At 52.9% G+C, this 19,119-nt stretch overlaps 11 protein-coding genes across 11 annotated transcripts; 4 read left to right on the top strand and 7 right to left on the bottom strand.

Annotated features, from left to right (window-relative positions):
* Window positions 1-172: 172 nt before the first annotated feature.
* On the top strand, window positions 173-1,207 carry ASPZODRAFT_72478 (hypothetical protein; the record flags this gene model as incomplete). Its single annotated transcript, XM_022729842.1, has 1 exon — window positions 173-1,207. The coding sequence occupies one exon, from the start codon at window positions 173-175 to the stop codon at window positions 1,205-1,207; it is 1,035 nt and encodes a 344-aa protein (XP_022578450.1).
* Window positions 1,208-2,180: 973 nt separating this feature from the next.
* Window positions 2,181-2,702, top strand: ASPZODRAFT_72222 (hypothetical protein; the record flags this gene model as incomplete). The annotated part of the gene is made up of 1 exon (XM_022729812.1): window positions 2,181-2,702. One exon carries the CDS (start codon window positions 2,181-2,183, stop codon window positions 2,700-2,702), a length of 522 nt encoding a protein of 173 aa, XP_022578451.1.
* A 145-nt stretch (window positions 2,703-2,847) lies between these two features.
* Window positions 2,848-3,522, bottom strand: ASPZODRAFT_18720 (hypothetical protein; the record flags this gene model as incomplete). The annotated part of the gene is made up of 1 exon (XM_022727281.1): window positions 2,848-3,522. One exon carries the CDS (start codon window positions 3,520-3,522, stop codon window positions 2,848-2,850), a length of 675 nt encoding a protein of 224 aa, XP_022578452.1.
* Window positions 3,523-3,820: 298 nt separating this feature from the next.
* ASPZODRAFT_135345 (hypothetical protein) lies at window positions 3,821-4,900 on the bottom strand. The gene is made up of 3 exons (XM_022723773.1): window positions 4,701-4,900; window positions 4,491-4,648; window positions 3,821-4,432 (listed from the first exon to the last, which is right to left on the bottom strand). Exons 1-3 carry the CDS (start codon window positions 4,852-4,854, stop codon window positions 4,031-4,033), a joined length of 714 nt encoding a protein of 237 aa, XP_022578453.1. The 5' UTR covers window positions 4,855-4,900; the 3' UTR covers window positions 3,821-4,030.
* A 503-nt stretch (window positions 4,901-5,403) lies between these two features.
* On the bottom strand, window positions 5,404-6,766 carry ASPZODRAFT_101689 (hypothetical protein). The gene is made up of 7 exons (XM_022720794.1): window positions 6,702-6,766; window positions 6,574-6,592; window positions 6,359-6,474; window positions 6,209-6,298; window positions 6,100-6,152; window positions 5,895-6,032; window positions 5,404-5,831 (listed from the first exon to the last, which is right to left on the bottom strand). The coding sequence occupies exons 1-7, from the start codon at window positions 6,756-6,758 to the stop codon at window positions 5,483-5,485; spliced, it is 822 nt and encodes a 273-aa protein (XP_022578454.1). The 5' UTR covers window positions 6,759-6,766; the 3' UTR covers window positions 5,404-5,482.
* Window positions 6,767-7,214: 448 nt separating this feature from the next.
* Window positions 7,215-9,263, bottom strand: ASPZODRAFT_72662 (hypothetical protein; the record flags this gene model as incomplete). The annotated part of the gene is made up of 2 exons (XM_022729855.1): window positions 7,215-8,009; window positions 8,070-9,263. 2 exons carry the CDS (start codon window positions 9,261-9,263, stop codon window positions 7,215-7,217), a joined length of 1,989 nt encoding a protein of 662 aa, XP_022578455.1.
* Window positions 9,264-9,778: 515 nt separating this feature from the next.
* On the bottom strand, window positions 9,779-11,479 carry ASPZODRAFT_72416 (hypothetical protein; the record flags this gene model as incomplete). Its single annotated transcript, XM_022729836.1, has 1 exon — window positions 9,779-11,479. One exon carries the CDS (start codon window positions 11,477-11,479, stop codon window positions 9,779-9,781), a length of 1,701 nt encoding a protein of 566 aa, XP_022578456.1.
* A 545-nt stretch (window positions 11,480-12,024) lies between these two features.
* On the top strand, window positions 12,025-13,626 carry ASPZODRAFT_168787 (hypothetical protein; the record flags this gene model as incomplete). The annotated part of the gene is made up of 2 exons (XM_022726878.1): window positions 12,025-13,337; window positions 13,382-13,626. The coding sequence occupies exons 1-2, from the start codon at window positions 12,242-12,244 to the stop codon at window positions 13,624-13,626; spliced, it is 1,341 nt and encodes a 446-aa protein (XP_022578457.1). The 5' UTR covers window positions 12,025-12,241.
* ASPZODRAFT_135348 (hypothetical protein) lies at window positions 13,346-14,997 on the bottom strand. The gene is made up of 4 exons (XM_022723774.1): window positions 14,790-14,997; window positions 14,627-14,720; window positions 14,228-14,567; window positions 13,346-14,163 (listed from the first exon to the last, which is right to left on the bottom strand). The coding sequence occupies exons 1-4, from the start codon at window positions 14,931-14,933 to the stop codon at window positions 13,788-13,790; spliced, it is 954 nt and encodes a 317-aa protein (XP_022578458.1). The 5' UTR covers window positions 14,934-14,997; the 3' UTR covers window positions 13,346-13,787.
* Window positions 14,998-15,192: 195 nt separating this feature from the next.
* On the top strand, window positions 15,193-16,024 carry ASPZODRAFT_18727 (hypothetical protein; the record flags this gene model as incomplete). Its single annotated transcript, XM_022727282.1, has 2 exons — window positions 15,193-15,456; window positions 15,515-16,024. The coding sequence occupies 2 exons, from the start codon at window positions 15,193-15,195 to the stop codon at window positions 16,022-16,024; spliced, it is 774 nt and encodes a 257-aa protein (XP_022578459.1).
* A 575-nt stretch (window positions 16,025-16,599) lies between these two features.
* Window positions 16,600-19,029, bottom strand: ASPZODRAFT_135352 (hypothetical protein). The gene is made up of 5 exons (XM_022723776.1): window positions 18,864-19,029; window positions 18,667-18,794; window positions 18,536-18,609; window positions 17,868-18,472; window positions 16,600-17,796 (listed from the first exon to the last, which is right to left on the bottom strand). Exons 1-5 carry the CDS (start codon window positions 18,963-18,965, stop codon window positions 16,777-16,779), a joined length of 1,929 nt encoding a protein of 642 aa, XP_022578460.1. The 5' UTR covers window positions 18,966-19,029; the 3' UTR covers window positions 16,600-16,776.
* Between the last annotated feature and the right edge of the window lie 90 nt (window positions 19,030-19,119).

Raw genomic sequence — 19,119 nt, forward strand, 5'->3', positions numbered from 1 at the left:
AGTAAGGTGCCCTTTCGTCGCTTTTCCTGTGCGGATCGACGCCGTCTGTCTCGGTGGGACTGCAGTGGATGAACGTTTAAGCATCGCCATTACTGTCTCATTAATGAAGTCTCGCTCTGTCGGTGCTTCATCTGTATTCCAATATCTCAAAAAATCACTACTAGCACCAAACATGGCAGGCAAACCCAGGTTCGCGATTCTGGATGATTACCAGAACATCGCACCCAGACATTTCGCTCATCTGGAGTCTCGGGTGGAGATCACGAGCTTCCCAGAGACACTCGACCCTAGCGATCCTGTCCAGCAGAAGCAGCTGGTCGAGCGTCTTCAGCCTTTCGATGTGGTGCTGGCGATGCGTGAACGCACGCCCTTCTCCGCCGATACGATCAACGCGCTGCCCAATCTGAAACTGCTTCTTACAACGGGCACTCGAAATCTGTCCCTGGACTTGCAGGCGTTCACAGCCCGCAAGATCCCCGTTGCCGGCACCGAGGGGCGCCCAAAGGGTGTCAATTCGACGGTGCAACATACCTGGGCATTGATTCTGGGCTTGGCACGACATATTGCCCGTGACGATGCTGCCATGAAGAATGGCGAGTGGCAAGGATCACTGGGCTTCAGTCTTTCAGGAAAGACACTGGCTCTGCTGGGCCTGGGGAAACTGGGCTCGCAAGTGGGCAAGATTGCCATCCAGGCTTTCGAGATGAAGGTCATTGCCTGGTCGACCAACCTGACGCAGGAGAAAGCCGACGAGCAAGCTCAAGCCCAAGGTCTTCCGGCTGGCAGCTTTATTGCCATCCCATCCAAGGTGGAGTTCTTCCAGCAAGCAGATGTAGTCAGCATTCACAACGTTCTCTCAGAGCGAAGCCGGGGAATCGTGGGAGCTGACGAGCTCAATGCCATGAAAGAGTCGGCGGTATTGATCAACACATCGCGCGCGCCATTATGCGATGAGAACGCGCTCCTTGACGCATTGAATCGGGGCGGAATCCGAGGGGCTGCCCTCGACGTTCACTACACCGAACCTCTCATTGTGGACAGTCCATGGCGGACAACCGCCTGGGGCAAGGATGGACGCAGCGAGGTTGTCTTGTCACCGCACATGGGCTATGGTGAAGAAGGACTCATCAGTGGGTGGTACGAAGAGGTGGCAGAGAACCTGGAGAGGTGGCTGGATGGGAAGGAGCTGCAAAAACCACTGAATTGATACGTGATAGTATTACTCTCCTAACGCCTCAGGCTCAGGCTCATAATGGATCAGGAAAGGCCCTGATTGATTCTTGATATTATCCCATCTCTAGACCTGGGTCTTTCCTTTCAAAAGGCCAAGTGGGCCAGGAAGATCAGCCACATCACGTAATTTTGTAAACATTACCATATAGTAAATATTGAAGCGTCTTGGTGCTTGAGAGTGCCGGCCCGGCTGTTGGTGAACAGGCAAGACTCTAATTGCATTTGTCTTATTTAGCGTCCATTCCGGTGTGATTTTGTGTCATCTGTGGGGGTTGTTTGCTTGGCCATGGATGCCATCGATTTGTACCTCGGCTCATCGACAATCTACGAGTAAAACCGCAAACAGACCGCGAACTGTATGAGGGGTAGGTAGTTTTTATATGATAGAGCAGGGCTCGTAGGCTCATGACTTACCTGGTTCTCACACGACTCCCCTCCCTCGAACCCCCATCTCCTTGCTCAAGATCTCTGGAATAGTAAGGATACCCTTTGACCGAGGTCCAAACATTCTCCGGGATACTCCAGCGACCCGAGGAAGCTCATTCGTGAGACCGGAGCTGGACACTGTCCGAGTCATATCACCGCCCAACTCCACAGAACCCATACATCCACTTCTGCGCAATCAAAACTTACGCAAAGGAAGGAATGGAAATAACACATGCTGCGCAATAGTTAGAGAAGAAAGAGAGATTTAATTGGCAGAAACGCCGAGGCAGCAGCCTGAATCTGTTGGTAGTTGTGTTTTCGAAATCCCCACTCTTCAAGAAGCCATATGAGACCAAAAGTATAAGTACTACTAGCATAGTGGGATGTTTCTATTAGCAAGCTGGCAAGCACAGCAGCAAGGATTCACTCGCTCACTGATTTGAATTCCTAATTCTCCCGAAACTCGTTTCTTTTCAACTCGTCGTTTCTTTCCAACTCAAAGGAATCCCTCTCTCGCAAGTATGGCACCGATTGCCGATCCTGTTCCTGCAGAGTGTCAGCCTCCGTCACACCCTGATCGCCTACGCGTCATTCGAAGCACCAAGGCCTTTGGCAGCCGAGCTGTCTCACTCATCGATCTCCCAGCTGGAGCAGTGTTTGCTCCGATCACGACCGCCTCGCCTGGAATCAATGCCTATTCCTCCGTTCAGACGGGGCCCAACACGCACATCGAACTAAACTCGGACCTCTTGTACATCAACCACTCCTGTGATCCGTCGTTAGTCTTCGACATGAAACAGATGCAGGTTCGAGTAGCAGACAAGCGTCCCCTCAAGGCAGGGGACACCCTGACCTTCTTCTACCCGAGTACGGAGTGGGAGATGGCGCAGCCCTTCCAGTGTACGTGTGGAGCGGGCGAGAAGACGTGTAAAGGGTGGATTTCAGGGGCCCAGAAAATGTCACAAGAGGAGCTGGAGGGATACTGGCTCAATGACCATATTGTCGCCTTGCTACAGCAGCGAGACCAGGAGAAGAAAGCGTAAGGAGGAGAGCAGAAGATCTACGTTGGATTCGATTTTAGGAAGGAGCGCAAAAGCATGCAAATAAGACAAACAGACCAAATACACTTGACCAAATCCCATGTTCACATGACCAGCTCTTTTCTAATCTGACCTCCTTCTATTCAAGTCAGGGACCACCACTCGCAGCTGCTGAGAGCATCATTGCCTGCGTCATCCTGCGACGATCGATCTCCCTCTCCAGCATTATTAGACATGTGGCCACGATGATCTCTTCTGGAAGCAGGTAGCTACTGTCGATCACCAAGGTACCTCCGTTGCCAGCGCTGCACTTCTTTGACCCGGGTGCTCTAGTCTCCTCCCCTCGAATAAGCCGAGCAAGGATCGTACCTGTCCTGTGGGCTTCTTCGATAGCTCTCAGAACAATCAGGTTTGCTTTCTCGCCGTCTGCTGCTTTCTGTCTTCCATATGACCACTCGAAAGCTTCCCCGTTCGGCATCCTAAAAGACGTGATTCTCGATGTCCATCGGCCATGTACTTTGGATGACGGTTTATCAGCCTGCAACGAGGTCACGATAGGCCCTCTACCTGGCCGGAAGAAGTACTCGGTCTTGACTAGATCGCCGACTGTCGGCTTCGATAAGACTGCTGTTCCCGAGGATACTCTCTCCCGTGTGGAGACGTACGCGAGAGAGCCATCGGTGGCGTCGAGAATTGGAAGTTCCAGTTGGCGCGGAGGGAATGGGAGACGGAAGAAACCGATGCCTTTTGAGTCAATGAGGAGGGTGCGGCAAGAGGTGAGAGTACCGTCCGAGGAGACCGAGGGCGTTTTATCAAGTTCCATGAGATTTGACAATCGTTGATATGAAAATGAGATGGTTCATATTGAATACCTAAGCTGCACAGATTGGCAAGACCGTCCCAGCCCTGTTCTTCAGCGCTCTTATATACACCATTATCTACCAGAGTTCGGTGTCGTGGCTCTGGTACGAACACCGGATTCGCCATTTAGCCACACAACAAGTTGTTTGGTTGCCATCCGACCAGAATAGGAAATAACGTCGTATTCGTCTAGGCGAGGGTGGCAATGAACTCTATCACTAGCAGCTACCGTCATACGGATCGAATTATATGAAGGTTCACGAGACGGTTTGATTCAAACAGGGCAGCTCTACTAAAGGAGTATCTTGGAAGTAACAAGAAATCTAAACCTCTTTTATATGACTCTAGCCCTTCTTATAACCCAACAGTTCGTTTTGACGCAGCCACCGCCCAATTCTTCTGAAGACTGCCTCCATTTAACATATTTATAGCATGCCCGAGTCCCCACTCAGCAAACAGTTGTACTGACATTAGTTTCCCTGAGCTTTCGCCCAGAGATCCGGCAGTTGAAGCATAGTGCTCAACACCATCGCCATGCCCACCGTCTCACTCCCCATGGGCGTCCAACCAAGGAGAGACCCCGGAATCATCAAGTCACAGCCGCTAATTACAATCTGCTTGATGATATTCTTCTTGGAGACTTTTTGTTCTGTGGCAGGTGCCTGCTTCGTCGCCTTTTCCTTTTTACCAGGCTTTTCAGAAGCGGACTTCGGCTTCTCAGACACTGGCTTTTGTGTTGGACCACCACTAGCGAAGGCCAGTTCATATACAGACCCAAGAATAGACAGTGACAAGGCGTAGAACCAGAACTTGTTGGCTTCGATGAAAACAGCCTGGTTCCACGGGGCGGACCAGACGCCCATTGCATCAAGCTAACATGACTGTCAGCCAGCTGCATCCCAAAAAAAATATGATTTAAGAATAGAATACCAGAGTTAAATCCTCGAGGACAGTATACAATCCCAGGCAGCTCCATTTGCCGACTTGGATCAGCGAGAAGACACCGAGATTGGCCTCGGTGCCCAGAACAAGATTATATGCAGAGCCAAAGAACTCAATGAAATTGAAGAAGCGAAAGTACCTCCGTGCTAGAGATCGTGAGTGACAAGAAGAGAAGAAAGATGATTTTATTATCCCTACTCAATCCCAATTGCGACTTAGCGACTCCCCAACGGGCAGCCGTGGTGGCCTCGACGGAGAGCGCGGAAACAATCTGGGCGAGCGCCTGAATGAGACGCAGAGTCTTCTCGAGGCCGGGGCCCGAGCTGGTGAATCGTGAGAATTGGCGGATCATTTTTCTGGCGAGTTTCACAGTCTTTTTTAGGGGATTGAACAGTTGAGAGTGTGCCCGATTTATGGCGAAAACAAAGAGGATTTCAGTGCACCCATCTCAGACCTGCTTACTCATACTGTTTTTTACCTCGACAAGCAGCGAACTAGATCAACAGGCCGACAACATGAAATAAAATAATCTCTGATAAACACTAATTCAGTGAGATATAGTACTAGGGAGTATTATACAGCCTAAATAGTTGATGCTGAAAGCTCTGTATACGGAGTACACAGGAAGTGCTCCGAACAGCTACCAGTTACACAACAGATCATTTGGCTAGCCTTGAATATTAATTAGAGTAAGTATTTTAGACTTCTTGATATCAATGAATCATAATGATTCTAACTTACTGGGCTTTAGGACAGGAGATGACCTGGCTAGGCTATAACTATCACCTACTTATTATCCACTATACTTATTAATAGTATTGAGGTATATCTTGGGCAGCTCTCAGCTTAGGTCTAAAGGATATGGTTAAACACTCTTTATTACTACCCGCATCAACACCCTGGATGGAACTATATAGTTATAAATGATAGTGAGTGATGCTATTTAAACAACTTATGTACTTCTATGTTCACTGAAACAATCACCGTCCCTTTCCACCTGAAATGTCCTGTCCCAGCCGGTACCCGCCCACCTTCTCCCACTCAACCTTTTGCCGTGTGATGGGCAGCTGGCGACGGAGTCCCTTGAAGGCCCCGTCGGCCAGTTGCACAAACGCCCGGTTCAGATCCTCCTGGTAGTCTCGTTCGGCGGCAGCGATGCGAGAGATGACGCTCTCGGCGGAAAGGGAGGGGATCGAGATGCTAATAGGCTTGGTTGTGTTGAGCGCCACGTTACCGTCCTCGTAGTAGTGGACATCAACCTGGATCTTACCCGTCACGGTCGACGAGGATGAGACAGGGAACTGATACACGGAGCGGAAACGGCCGTTCCTGTGGGTGGTGTCCACCGTCAGCTTGATTCTCAAAACCCAGGCTAGGAGAAGTGGAATTTACCAAAAGTTGTTAGGAGAATAGCGGTTTGCGACGAGAACCATGGCAACCGCCGAGTCGTTCTCGGTAGGGTAAACACCGTACGAACAGCTAGGGTAGTGCTCGCTGGCATGTTTGCCCAGGGCCTTAAGAAGCGATTTACTGGCGAGTAATCAGTATACAACAACAACCAGAATGCAGTAAAATGCAACCCCCCCCCACAACTCACATTAGATCTTCATTTTTTGATTCAAGGACATATGACTGCGCATTGGATGCTTTCTGGAACGTGTGTCAACAATAAAAAGTTGAAAGAGATGGAGAGATGTTGTCCTTACCTGCGTGACATGGTCGAAGTCAAACGACGTCGAGCTCTCTACGTCAAAGTACCGACCGTCGTCTAGCTTGTTGAACTCGCTTATAACAACCTACACATAAGAAAGAGTATCAGATATCCAATCGTGCACCGATCCAACCTTCCCACGCACCTCTTGGCTTGCTCCAGGCAACTTGACAGTCGCCAATTGCTGTTCATTGTATCGCTGGAACGCAGGCGCAATGGAACTAATAACGCTGGGATCGTCGGCCGTCAAGGCCTTGACATCTGTCCTCCGTGAAAAGCGCCCATATTTAGCAGGTATTCATTCGAGCATCGTTGCGGCGAGTGTGGGGAAGAGGAAGGCGTGCGCGGGGTATCAGTTACCAGCAACGACATCGGCGAGCTATCCACCAAAAGGACAGTCAGTCATCGGAAACGAGGATTGCCCAATTCATATTGGATTCAAATAGGACTTATATATGAAGGCAACAGGCTGCCTTGGACTGACGTACCTCGCCTGGCGGGGCACCCTCGATGAACGAGGATGCGATGTCAACAGTCGTGGGCATGGAGGTCGACTGTGGTTGGTTTTTGAATAAGATACACAACACGACAGAAAAATACAGCTCAAACTTCCAATGGATGCCTGCAGTCAAAGGAAGGGAAGATGGTGGTGAGCTCAAAACAACCTGGCGATGCTTCCCCGGTGTCAACAGCGGACAGTCAGAAGGCGGCTTAGCGCCGAGGCACGTGCATTTATGATACGGTATCGCCAATACGCTGGGATATCCTCATATTACAGTGCCAGAGATGGTAGGTATTAGTTAATTATATGAAGGTATGATTGATTTAATTCTATCATAAACAGTAGGATAGTCTCGCTAACTCGGCAAGTCTCACGCAGTGAACAAACACATATAATTAAGGGTAGTAAACCGGTTGTCGAACTGAACCGAAGAAATCGCCAGGGTCAAATAAACTAATACACCTTATTCTCAAGATGAAAGTACGAATGATGGTCAACATCATTCAATGCTCATATTCATGAAGCCATCGCTGGCCTCTGTCATGCCCTGAAGGCCAACCCGCTTCACCGTGCCCGCCGGGGCAGTTGGCCGATTCGCATTCTCGTGGCCCAGGCGGTCAAAAAGAGGTGGTCCAAGAGCAGGTTTGGACGGCGGTCCCCAGATATTCGGTCCGACATCCTTGACCGTGGGCGAGTGCATCAAGATAGGGCTACTCTGGGCACTCATGCTGGGCGACACGGCCCTCCGTTTAAACAGATTCGGGTCAAAGTCGTCATCCCGCCGTCGTTTGCGTTGGATATCATTTATCGAGATGGGATTCGAGGCGTGGGACGTCGACGACCGCGACGGAGGCCGGTCCCACGGTTTGGGCAGATCCTGCATGTTGAACCCGGAAGAAGTAGATGGCGTGATGTCCATGGCTGTATCATCCTCGGACACGACCGAGGCAGGCCCGTTGGACCGCAGCGGCGGTGGGGGAGTGCGATATCGCCCATCAATCGAATTCCAAAAGTCAGCAGCACTGGAGTTGCGCATAGCCTGATGACCGAATGGGCTCCCACTAGTCCCCGGCACTTCGGACTTGGGCAGTGCACTTTGTTCCAAGGCTGGCTGGGATGGGCGCGGTGGGGAAAAGGAAGAGAAGCTCTCCAGGGTCGGAGATTTCTGCGGCACTGCAGTATCGCTCTCGCGGACCTGTCGAATGACCTGGGCCTCCCGCTTCGCCTCGCTGTCAATGGGGGCAGATTCCTCGACGAGAGCGGCCCGGATCCTGGCAAAGGTCTTTGTTTTCGGCTGGGAGATCACCGTTAGCGTTGCTGTGTTATAAATCATGGTCTGAGTGGTCATCCTTACCAGTAGACTGCTTCGTCTCGTGACTGCCCGCCGAATGACTCCCAAAGGCCCGCCTTCAGGATTAGACATGCCCGCCGGGCTATGGCCTCGGATTGCTCGACTCTCTCCGTCGTCACTCAGATCCGACAGGCGCAAATCCCGCGTTCCTAGACTCAAGCTTTCACGCCGGGACTGAAGAGCATTCTTACAGGCAAAATACCCTCCGGCAGCAGGATTCTCGATGCTCTTCATCACTGGTGGAGACAGAGGGCCAGGGCTCTGCTTGGAACTGTTCGCGCTCGCGCTACTTGAGCTGTGTCGACTGCGGCCTTTATTACGGAACCGGGCACGTTGGAAGCTCAGCAAACTGGCGGCTGCCTGGGAGTAGCTGCCCATCCAGTCACCACCGGGGCTGGACACCGTGCCGACCCCAAAGGGATTCAAAGCCGCCCCCATTTTGTTTGCCTGCGGGGTGTTGGTGATCATCATTTCGTCTCGATCCCCCCCCATCTGCTCGTCATCCTCGTCGCTGCTGCTTGTATCAGATTCCAACATGTTCACGCTCGACACCGAGCTCGAAATGGCCGTTCGGTCCGCGGGCCCTGATGTCGAGAATGGCGGGACAGACGTGGAGTTCAGCGACCCACGACGGTTTGGTATGTTCACCCCTCGTCCGCCGATGGTCGGCGAGGAATCCGGAGACGACTCTGCGAGGGTGGAGTGATGCAAATTCGTGCACGCCCGGGAGAAATCAAGCCCTCTCGAGCGTCGAGGAAGCACCGAGGCTGGCGAGCCGTAGATCTGCGACGAATCCAGTTTCGGGGAAAGAGGGGCCCGACTGCTCGCCGATGCAGCTGCGGGGATCTTGAGGGGCAGGTTGAGCGACAGATTGCTCGGTGAGACCGTGCTTCGCTGCGGGGTGGCCGGGATCGATGGGATGGAGCTATCATCCTTGCTTGCCGTCTTCAGATCCCCCGAGACTGGTTGAGGGATCGAAACGGGTTTCACGGCATCGGACAACGACCGGGACTTGGGGGTCCCTCGCTGCGGAGTCACCAAATGACTGCCATCGTTATTGAGTTCATCGACCGGAAGGTTGGGATCGCCCTGTTCCTTCCGGTGTTGTAGTTGTTCACTGAGCTGGCTCTCGAAGGAATGGGCCGACAAGCTCTGCGCCAAAGCAGAGGGACCGGCCGACGAGGCTTTATTCGCCATTGCAAAAAGAGTTCGATCAAATTGGTAACCCCCAGAGCAGCCCTGTCAGCCTCCGTACACCATTCTGAAGGCCCGCAAACGAGAGATTATCGGCGCGTCATCCGGGGCGTAAACGCGATCGGCTGCTCCTGCGCTCGTCTGGGACCCGTGTTGGACGTCTAAGCAGCGTCTGTGAGAGAACAAAGGGCACTGGAAGTCAGTACAAGATACCGATCAACCAGCTGAGGGGCAACAACCACAGGATTCTTCGGCGAGGGATGGCGTGGTTGGGAGGAGGTCGTCCAGGGCTCTTGCACTGACGTCTTCCCTTTCTTGCCGCCCTTTTTGTCGCTTCTGCCGCTGCTTGCCCCGCTGATGCTCACCGCTTTTGTTGCAGCCTTGTTGCCTTATTGCCTTATTGCCTTAGGCTGGCTATCGTTGGTTTCGGGGTACGGGACATAAATCTATGAAGCATGATATTTTCTAGGGAAGAATGAATAACACATTTCTATCATGAATAATGCCAGGATGTGGAATTATGCCAAGCTCATGGCAGTACTGATAGGAGCAACATATCGCTCCCAGTCGTTGCAAGCCGAGCCCGAACACTCAGCCGAGGCTGCCTTGAGCATATCGCCATCTCGAGACTGCCAGACCTTTATGATCACAGCTCGCGTGCGCGCCACATTGGAGACACTGGATTGGGCCATCGCAGCCAGAGCACGCAGGACCAACGGCCGCCCATACACGGCAGAAGCCTCGGGTCCATGCTCCTCAGACCAGAGCTCATCGAACGCAGGGTCAAGTTCCACAGCAGCGACGAAGATCGGCCAGGTAATGCTGGCGACCACTCCACGGTCAAGAAGATGAGAGGCTGATCGGAGGATTTTCCGGACGTAGTCTGCAACGAGCGGGGTCTGCGGCGACGAGCCATACAGAGAACAGTGCAGATACAAGATGGCGGACAGTCGTTTGAGCTCCGCAGCGGCCTCAAGCGTTTCGTCTTTGCCATCCCCGTCAAGCTTTTGCACAAGAGACTCGAGTCGGCGTCTCAGGGAAGCTGCTCGTGCTGTGAATTGAGCCGAGGCGGGTCCTGCTGCCCGGAGTCTTCTTGTACGGCTCAGTTCTGTGATTGACGACAGAATAGAGACCAGTTCCGGGCTACACCCCATCCAGAGATCGACGGTCTGTTCGTTCTCTGGCCAATGGTCAGAACCGAAATTCACCTCCTCCCCACATGCAGTCCGGCCCATGACGTCCTGGAACGCAAAGAACGACTCTGCGAATGCAGTCACTGGATCCAGGAGGGACCGGTGAGAGTCAGAGTCCTCGGTGTGCACGACTTGTTGTCTTCGTTGTCGGATCAGGGCTTTTGCTCCTTGAAGGTGGATGGTCCAATGCTGGTCACAATCGTCTACAATCTCATAGAGGCAAAGCATCATCATGATAACCAGAACCTCTGGGTCGGCCGAGAAGACAAGAGATCCATCTGAGAGTCGCCGTCGGAGATCGCGTAAGGCTTCAGACTTGAGCCGGAGCCCGAGAACACTGTACGAGCCATCAAACCGTGACCAATGACAGGCCCCTAAAGCCTGGATCGCCTTAAAGAGAGCTGGAGAGGCCGTCAGGCAAAACGGGAGAATGATCGATGCGAAGGGCGAGGTAGCTCTGCAACTCGGGGTTGTCCGTGGACACACCTGGTGGAGGTAATAATCGAACATTTGGCCATGCTCCCACACCGAGATATCCCCAAAAACTGATAATGACCTGGGAATCTCTGGAACCGGTCTACCCATCATAGCGTTATCATAATTGGCCGGGAAGTCCCAAGCAGAGCATACGCTGCCCATGTCCCGTCCGACAAGGACACGACACGACTCCTCAAAGGTAGCGATACCACTGTTGACAAACGCCCACGATCCAATGTGCGGAACCAAACACCATTCCTGTTCTTTCTGTGTGGGAGAAGACGGTGACCGTGACGGCCTCTTCGAGCTTCCACCAGGAGTCTGCTTACTCCAGACCCCCGCTCGACCAAAGGCCAGGCCACGACTCGCAAATTCCGACTCCCACTTCATGACCACCTGTGTCGAGCATTCCAGACCTCTCCGCCGACACCGTCCACAGGCTGGTTTGCTCTCGTCGCATCGCACCCGACTCGCCCGGCACCCCTGGCACCCGCTGCGAGTCCGGGTGTTGACCGGACCTTCGCGGTCTGCAGCCCTGCGACGCGGCATCCAGCGATTTCTGGGGAAGAACAGCCCTCACACATGGCAATTCCTGCGGTCGAGTGTAGGGGCATCTGAGCTCCCACAGCAAACCGTCCCGCGCAGTGACCCCTCGTGAGGGGTTCAGGAGGTGAGTTCGCAGTGCCCTCCCAGCGTGGAAACAACAGAAGAATTTGCTCTCTCACTATCCTGTGATATGAAAAGGAAGGATAACCGGTCAATACAGCAAGCCAAATGATGACTAGCGCTCTGAATTGATGAAAAAAAGCAAAGCGTCAGGGCAGGTTTCTTATCAAGAGAAGAGGAGATGCGGATTTGATAAGAGGCACTGCGGCCTCAGGCATCCAGTTTAGTTTTCCACCTGCCATAGAGTCGTTATTCTTGCCTACGCGATCAAAAGGTATAGTGAGTTCAATTAATTAATTAACTGATCCTTGACAACTGGAATGAGAATAAAAGCTGGATTAATGATGATAGAGCGTCTGTACGTTAATCTCTATTTTCTGATATAAGAGCATTGTATAAGAAGGGGGCATCAAGCCGCTGAACTGGAGGATTATTTCATTTAATAAAACGAGTAATCCTAGACTATAAGCTGAGGATTAAGCACTCTTCATCAGTTGCATCGCGTGGACCTTCCTGTGTTTTGGAAAAGTGGGCTAATTCGATGGCGAAAGCACTAAGAGCATGACCCATGAGTTTCAGCTGGATCGTATATAAAACAGGGTATTATCCTGAGTAGGAAGATCAAAAATTCTCAACAGACACGCCATGCCGGTTTCCAAATCATTGCCGCTTCTTGTCATCGGAGCGGGCACCTGGGGATCATCTACAGCCCTTCATCTCGCCCGCAGAGGATACACAAATGTGACTGTCCTCGATGCATACGCTGTTCCTTCTACCATTTCTGCCGGCAATGACATCAATAAGATCATCTCGACGCTCCAGAACAGACAGGGCAAGGATGAAATGGAAGCGGGAGAGACCCTGCTACGGAAAGCAGTCGCTGGATGGACCCACGACCCCCTATTCCAGCCGTACTATCACAATACAGGCCTTGTGATTGCGGCCTGTAGCGAGGCAGCTCGAGAACGACTTGGTATTCGGACGGGACTGAAGGGCGACTCCAATCTCGTCGAACTATCAACACCCGAACACTTCCAGAGGCTTGCTGCAACTGGTGTCCTGAGCGGCGAATTCCCGGACTGGCGGGGATTCCTCATCCGCTCTGGTGCCGGCTGGGCTCACGCTCGGAATGCACTTGAGGCAGCGATTAGAGAGGCCAGCCGACTCGGTGTCCGATTCGTCACAGGGGATCCAGAGGGGCGGGTGACCAAGCTGCTGTTTGAAGACGACGACGTCAAGGGCGCCGTCGCAGCAGACGGGACGGTCTGGCGCGCAACACATACCTTCCTCTGCGCCGGGGCAATGGCCGACGGACTGTTGGATTTCAAGCAGCAGCTGCGCCCGACCGCATGGACACTGGCTCACATCCAGCTGGAACTGGAGGAGAGGGCCCTGTACGAGGGCATCCCGGTGATATTCAACATCGAAAAGGGGTTCTTTTTTGAACCGGACCAGGAACGCGGAGAAATCAAGATCTGCGATGAACACCCTGGTTACACGAATACAGTCCACTCAGCAGATGGGTCCGTCCGTAGCATTCCCTTTGAGAGGACGCAGATCCCAAAAGAGTCAGAGGAACGGGTCAGATCGCTTCTTCGGGAGACGATGCCCCAGCTCGCAGATCGTCCTTTCAGCTTCGCACGAATCTGCTGGTGTGCAGATACGCCCAATCGCGAGTTCATCATCGACCGTCATCCGGAGCACCCGTCTCTGATCCTTGGTAGCGGTGCGTCTGGAAAAGGTAAGCCATATATATACATACACTATGCAGATCTCACCCCGCAGGCTTCAGACTAAGTATGCGCACAGGATTCAAATTTCTTCCCTCGATCGGCGATCTGATTGTCGATGCCATGGAAGACAAGATTCCTCCCAACATTCATGAGATCGTCAAGTGGGATCCCGAGAATGCGACAAATAGAAACTGGAAGGATACCCTAGGTAGATACGGAGGTCCCAATAGAGTCATGGACTTCCAAGAAGTGACAAAGTGGACTACCATCGAGGGAGAGATGTCAAAAAGATCATAAAGCAGTTGGGGTTTATATCAAAGGTTGTCAGGAAGGACTTCAGAATTCCACAATACGCTCTCTTCCGCTATGCAATCTCTCGGCCGATCAATGCTCCAAGGGTATCATCTGTCACAAAAATAATACATCCTATATCCACAAGTTCCAAAAAAAGAGTCTCCCTACCGCCCCCGAGTGTTCGCCGCCTCGTCTAGCTGGTAGGTGTCGTCTGTTCCGTCATATGTCCGGGAAAGAAGTCCAAACTGCCGCTCCTCATCGTCCGGGAGTCTTCCAAAATCTTCCGGCGTAACCAGATCAGCCTTGTCATAGGGCACGTCACACCTGACGGACCGCAAGTGAGGGTAGTAGCGTCTGTAGGAAAAATAGGCCACCAGGAAGCCCAGGACCGATCCGCATGTGACATCGTAGACGTCGTGTCTGTAATCTGCAAGACGCGAGCAGGCGACCATCGCAGCGCCGAGTAAAGGCACCAAGGCAAGCAGGCAGCGGCCGAGATCTGTCCTCGGTCTAAAGACATGCATCTGTCCAGATAGAAAGCTACATCCTGTTAGCTGATTTTCGCCTCGGCGGGTCTGCCGGCTCAAGTCCGAAGTTAGCTTACAGGAAAAAGTATCCCAGACCGGCAAAAGAGAAGCTGCTGTGCCCACTGGGAAAGCTTCTCCAGCCCTCTTGAAAGATATGTGCGTCGGGCTGGGTGCAGACGGAATATGCGACCAGCGTGTTCTGTGGCGTGCCTCTGGCAGGCTTACAGCGAGAGATAAGATCCGGCCGTGGCCTCCCAACGGCATTCTTGATGATATCGGTGATGAAGGACGTCAACATGAGAGAGATGAACAGTCCCAGGATCGTCACTTGGGCCTTGTGGGTGCCGGGCTGGAACATGGCTGCCCAGAGCAGAAGGATCACAAAGGGTATGAACCCCGCGTATATAACAGACATCACTGGATACCAAATGAGTGTCTGTTTCACTGCTCGATAATCGAAACGGTGTATTCCTTACCCACAGGCACTCTCTCCACCTCTGCAAACGGGTATTGAATCGCTTTATTGTCCAGAGAAAACATGCGATGGAACGGGGTCACGAATGCTTGAATCTAAAAACAGCAGTTAGTTCATGTCTCCCACCGACGTTTACACGAGTTCCTATTATCTCAATCACATACCAACAGCCAGCCTGCGATCAGAACACCCAACGCGATATAATCCGGCGCATACGACCGTTGGTAGAAGCGAGCAAAGGCACCGGCGAAACCTGGCTGCTGCGCAACAGGCGCTGCTGACCTCGCAGCCAACCCATTGAGAGGCATTCTGAACGACCTAATGGAATGGATATTCAACCATCTGGAGGCTTCCCAATAAGTCCCCCGGGGATGAAGCAGGAACTGTTTCGTTGTGCACGTCACCCTCCAGGCTGCCAAGTTCCGCAGAGGGGCACGGGCCACTTGCGCATTCCAGCTTCAGTCGACAGTTGCAGCAGCAGCAGAATATCTCTCATCATCCATCCTGGAAGTCCAGCATCGCCGCCAGAAACCGCTAACAGGGGCTAGATAATCGATTGTGGGATCCATGGCCGAGATTGGGCAGCAGAGGGCAGTGACGGCGGCGTTTACGCCGCCACCGCCGATGTGGAAGCACTTCACGACGGACAACCTCAACAAGCTCGAGGAGATCAAGAAGCAGGCGTTACAGGCCGAGGAAGGCAAGGCAAAGGGAAAGAAATGGACCCCGGCCGAGCTGCGTGCGCTTGATCTCCCGGGAGAGCTTCGGTTTCTGGCTCCTCCTGCGGTGCCTACGTCGGGTCATTACAGTGTTTTTGGAGAGCTCCAGAGTGTATGTTTGATCAACGGGCGTTTACCAAGCCAACTGCTGATTTGATATTTTCCTCCAGCTGTCGACTGTTTTCCCGTCGTTGCAAGAACAAGGTATCGAACAGCTGTATCCGTCTCCGCCGACGGACGCGGATTCGGCTTCGAAACCCACGCCGCCGCTGAACCATGCCTACTACCTGTTGAAGATCAGCAAGTCGCTTCTGTTGAACTTCCTCGAATTTGTCGGCGTTCTTTCAGTCGCACCGGAACAGTTCCAGGCAAAGGTTGAAGACCTCCGGAACCTCTTCATCAACGCGCACCATCTCCTCAACCTGTACCGACCGCACCAAGCACGCGAATCCCTGATCATGATGATGGAGGAACAGCTTGAGCGCACAAGGGAAGAAATCAAAGAGATGGACAGAGTTAAGCTCGAAATTGAGACCGCCCTGGAACAATGGAAACTCGAGGGTCGCGAGGCTTCGGCTGCGAACAAATCCACTGCCGAGTCCCTCCCACCAGCTGGCGCAGAGGAGAAGAACACAGAGGACTCGAGACTTCTCTGGGATATCCTGAAGCACGACAATTGAACATCGGACGTGGATCGTCTACGGTACAGTACAACAACTCCGGATATTACGGGACACGCAAAGGCAATCGGTCTCTACCTGGAATCTTCTACCTCCCAGTCAACCAGACAGTCAACCAGACAGTCAACCAGACAGTCAACCAGACAGTCAACCAGCCAGTCACCAACCATCGGGACCATTCAATCCTCCATAATTGGGCTCTGAGCTGCAGCTTCCTCACTGAACTTCCTCCTTGCAGCTTCCTCATTGCAGCTTCTCACAAACTCCGGGAAATCTGTTTATCCGCAGATCACGTGCTGCGCTAGTGGCTCAGCTTTAAAACCGCAACGAATTTTTTCGTCTCCGGAACTCGACAAAGACTTTGATCTTCTTCGACTGATGCGTCGAAGTGAGAGGAGTATCATCTCTAGTAGAGATGAATGCTTGACTACTAACTAGGGTGAGTCTTTTTTTTTCTTTATTTCAGTCGTTTCCCCTACATGATGATTGATGCCTTATTCTATGTTTCAACCCCATATTAAAGCACAATGTGCTTCTTGATTAACCTGCGCATCTACTATCTGATATTCTTTTTATTGAATTGATCATTTTTGCATCCATTAATGCAATTGCCAGCTAACATGAAGGCTAGGTCTTATCATAGTATAGAATCAATACTACATATAATGAAGATTTATACCTATTCTCCATGGCCGTATACCTACACAGCGTACCTCCGCGAGTCGGACAATAAATATATGGTTGTATCGTAACTATACCATTGTATCGTAACGCTCGGTCCTGGCTTTGTCAATGGCCGACTTGGCGAGTCTGTGCAGTTCGCCGACAAAATCCGCGATGAGCTTGATATGGACGATCTCATTCGTGGAGGAGAGATCGCGCATAAAGACGCGCTGCAGCATGGCACCCACGGTCTGCAGGAGGTCGAGGTCGCCGAGGGCGTGCGGGTCGAGCGGGTTCTGGAGGGTGTGGCAGAAGATGGTCAGGAGAGCGGACATGGGGTAGAAGAGGAGGACCCAGAAGAAGCCGTCGGTGAGGATATGCTCTGCGGCGTTGAGGTAGAAGAGGGTGGACCGACTGGCTTCGACAGAGAGGGCGAGGCTGGAGCTGATGCCCTGGCCGATCAGCCCTGTTCCCGCGCCGCCCTGGCACCGTCTGCTCGAGAGATGGATCACGGTCATGCACAGGTGGTAGTTGAGGCGAAGCTTGACCGAGTGCATGCTCATGTACGGGTCTGCGCCGGTCTCGGGCGACCAGGACATGGTGGGCCGCCATGCCATGGGGATGGACAGACGCCAGCGCTCGAGCTCGTCGTCCAGCTCGCGGATGGCCTTGAGGATCTCGGCGTCGGATTTCTGCATCGCGCGGAACGAGTACAGCGCGCTGTACGCCCGGGACTTGATGATGCTCAGGCGCAGGTCGATCGGGAACAGAGGGTCCTCTGGCAGCTCGGGCGTCAGATGCGGATACCTCATGCTCGTGTACAGCTTCTCCACGTAGCCGGACGGCATCGTCAGGTCGCAGTTCTCGTCCGACAGGATCTGCGGCAAGCCCGTCCGCAGCGCGAGGTCCTTGTCCAGCGTGTAGAAGAGCCAGAACACGTTCCGCAGGTGTCGCTGCGTCCGCGTCGTCATGTCGTCCGGCAGTACTGTCCCCAGCATGCTCGACGTATGGGAAGTCGTATGAGCGTTGAGCGAGAACAGGAAGCGCCCTGCCAACCCGCCGTAATGATGCGCGGGGTTCATATGGCCGGAGACCAGCTCGAAGAATGTCTGAAATCAGTACACGTTAGTGTCTTGAAATAAATACACGTCAATGTAAGCATAGAAAGAAGAGTACTTGCCAGCATAACGAATGTCTGTAGCCCGTCGAGGGTCGTACCCTCCTGCAGGATGAAAGGAACCAGCCACTGGGCCTTGATTGCATACGGCTCACTGTCCAGCGCCGGCCGCTGAGGATACAAGTCCTTGAGACACGGGTCTTCGTCACACACGACCGACGCAAAGGCCAGGAACGCAAAGATGGAAGCGCGCAGGCCCGGCCTCTCCAGGCCCGAGCTGTACGCCGTCTCGATGGTTTGAGCGAACAGCACCCGGTCCACGACGGGGAAGATGACCCGCATCTGCGACGAGGAGTACAGACGGAAATAGTCCGTGACGAGACTCTTGTCCGGCAGCTCGAAGGGGTCTGGCGCCTTCATCTCCTGCAGCAGCATGTTGACGCCCAGGCTGCGCTGCTTGCCCCAGGGAAACTGCACCGCGCTGAGGTTGGCAAACGCCGTCGATTGGCCTGTCCGCGACTGCACCCATTGCTGGCCCTCTGGTAGGAAGAAGGGAATGCCGGTGATCAAGCTCACCACGCCGAACTCGCGGCCCGCAAAATTCAGAGCCGACGACGAGGCCGTCAGGGGTTCGAGAGGGGCGCTGGAACCAAGCTGGCTCCCTTGTCCTGTCCTATCGTTAATCGTATTACTCCGTAGAGAGAAATGGAAGGAGTTCCATCAAGGCATACTCGTTCCAAAGTTCTCCGTCAGGATCTTCTCGATCCGCAAAAGACGCTCCACGAGGGCAGAAGTTCTCTGGTCCCTAACGAGCATAAGTCTTATAATGCATTACAATGCCACTATGGCATGGCCGACTCACTGGGCAGTCTTATTCGATCCGTCATTGTCATTCTCTTTGCGTCGGCCCCGGACGCTTCTCTCAAACGTGCACGGGATATTATGGTGGCTACACCAGTTACATCTGGGGAGCACTGCATCGCATTTAATCTATCTCGGCAATACTTAGCAAGAGTTCCAGATAGATAGATTATATCTATGATATACCGGGTTTCCTACCTTTCTCTTGTAGCACGAGTCGCATGCCCGGGCGGTTCGTTTCTTTCCATCCCGGCCTTCACTGTACGATGGGACACCAGATCCCAGCGATGAAGAGGGCATTCTAGCCAACGCCGTTAGCCCACCGTTAATCTCTATCCTGTTGTATCTGCCTGTCGCTGTTGATGACGTCTCGGTTGTTGAATGAGATTCTCGTTCCGCTGACAAAGCGGGAATTGTTGCTGACAAAGCATTACGTCTTGGCGTAGAGAAGAAT

Source organism: Penicilliopsis zonata (assembly GCF_001890105.1).
Source record: "Penicilliopsis zonata CBS 506.65 unplaced genomic scaffold ASPZOscaffold_15, whole genome shotgun sequence".
In the NCBI taxonomy this organism is placed as follows: Eukaryota; Fungi; Ascomycota; class Eurotiomycetes; order Eurotiales; family Aspergillaceae; genus Penicilliopsis; species Penicilliopsis zonata.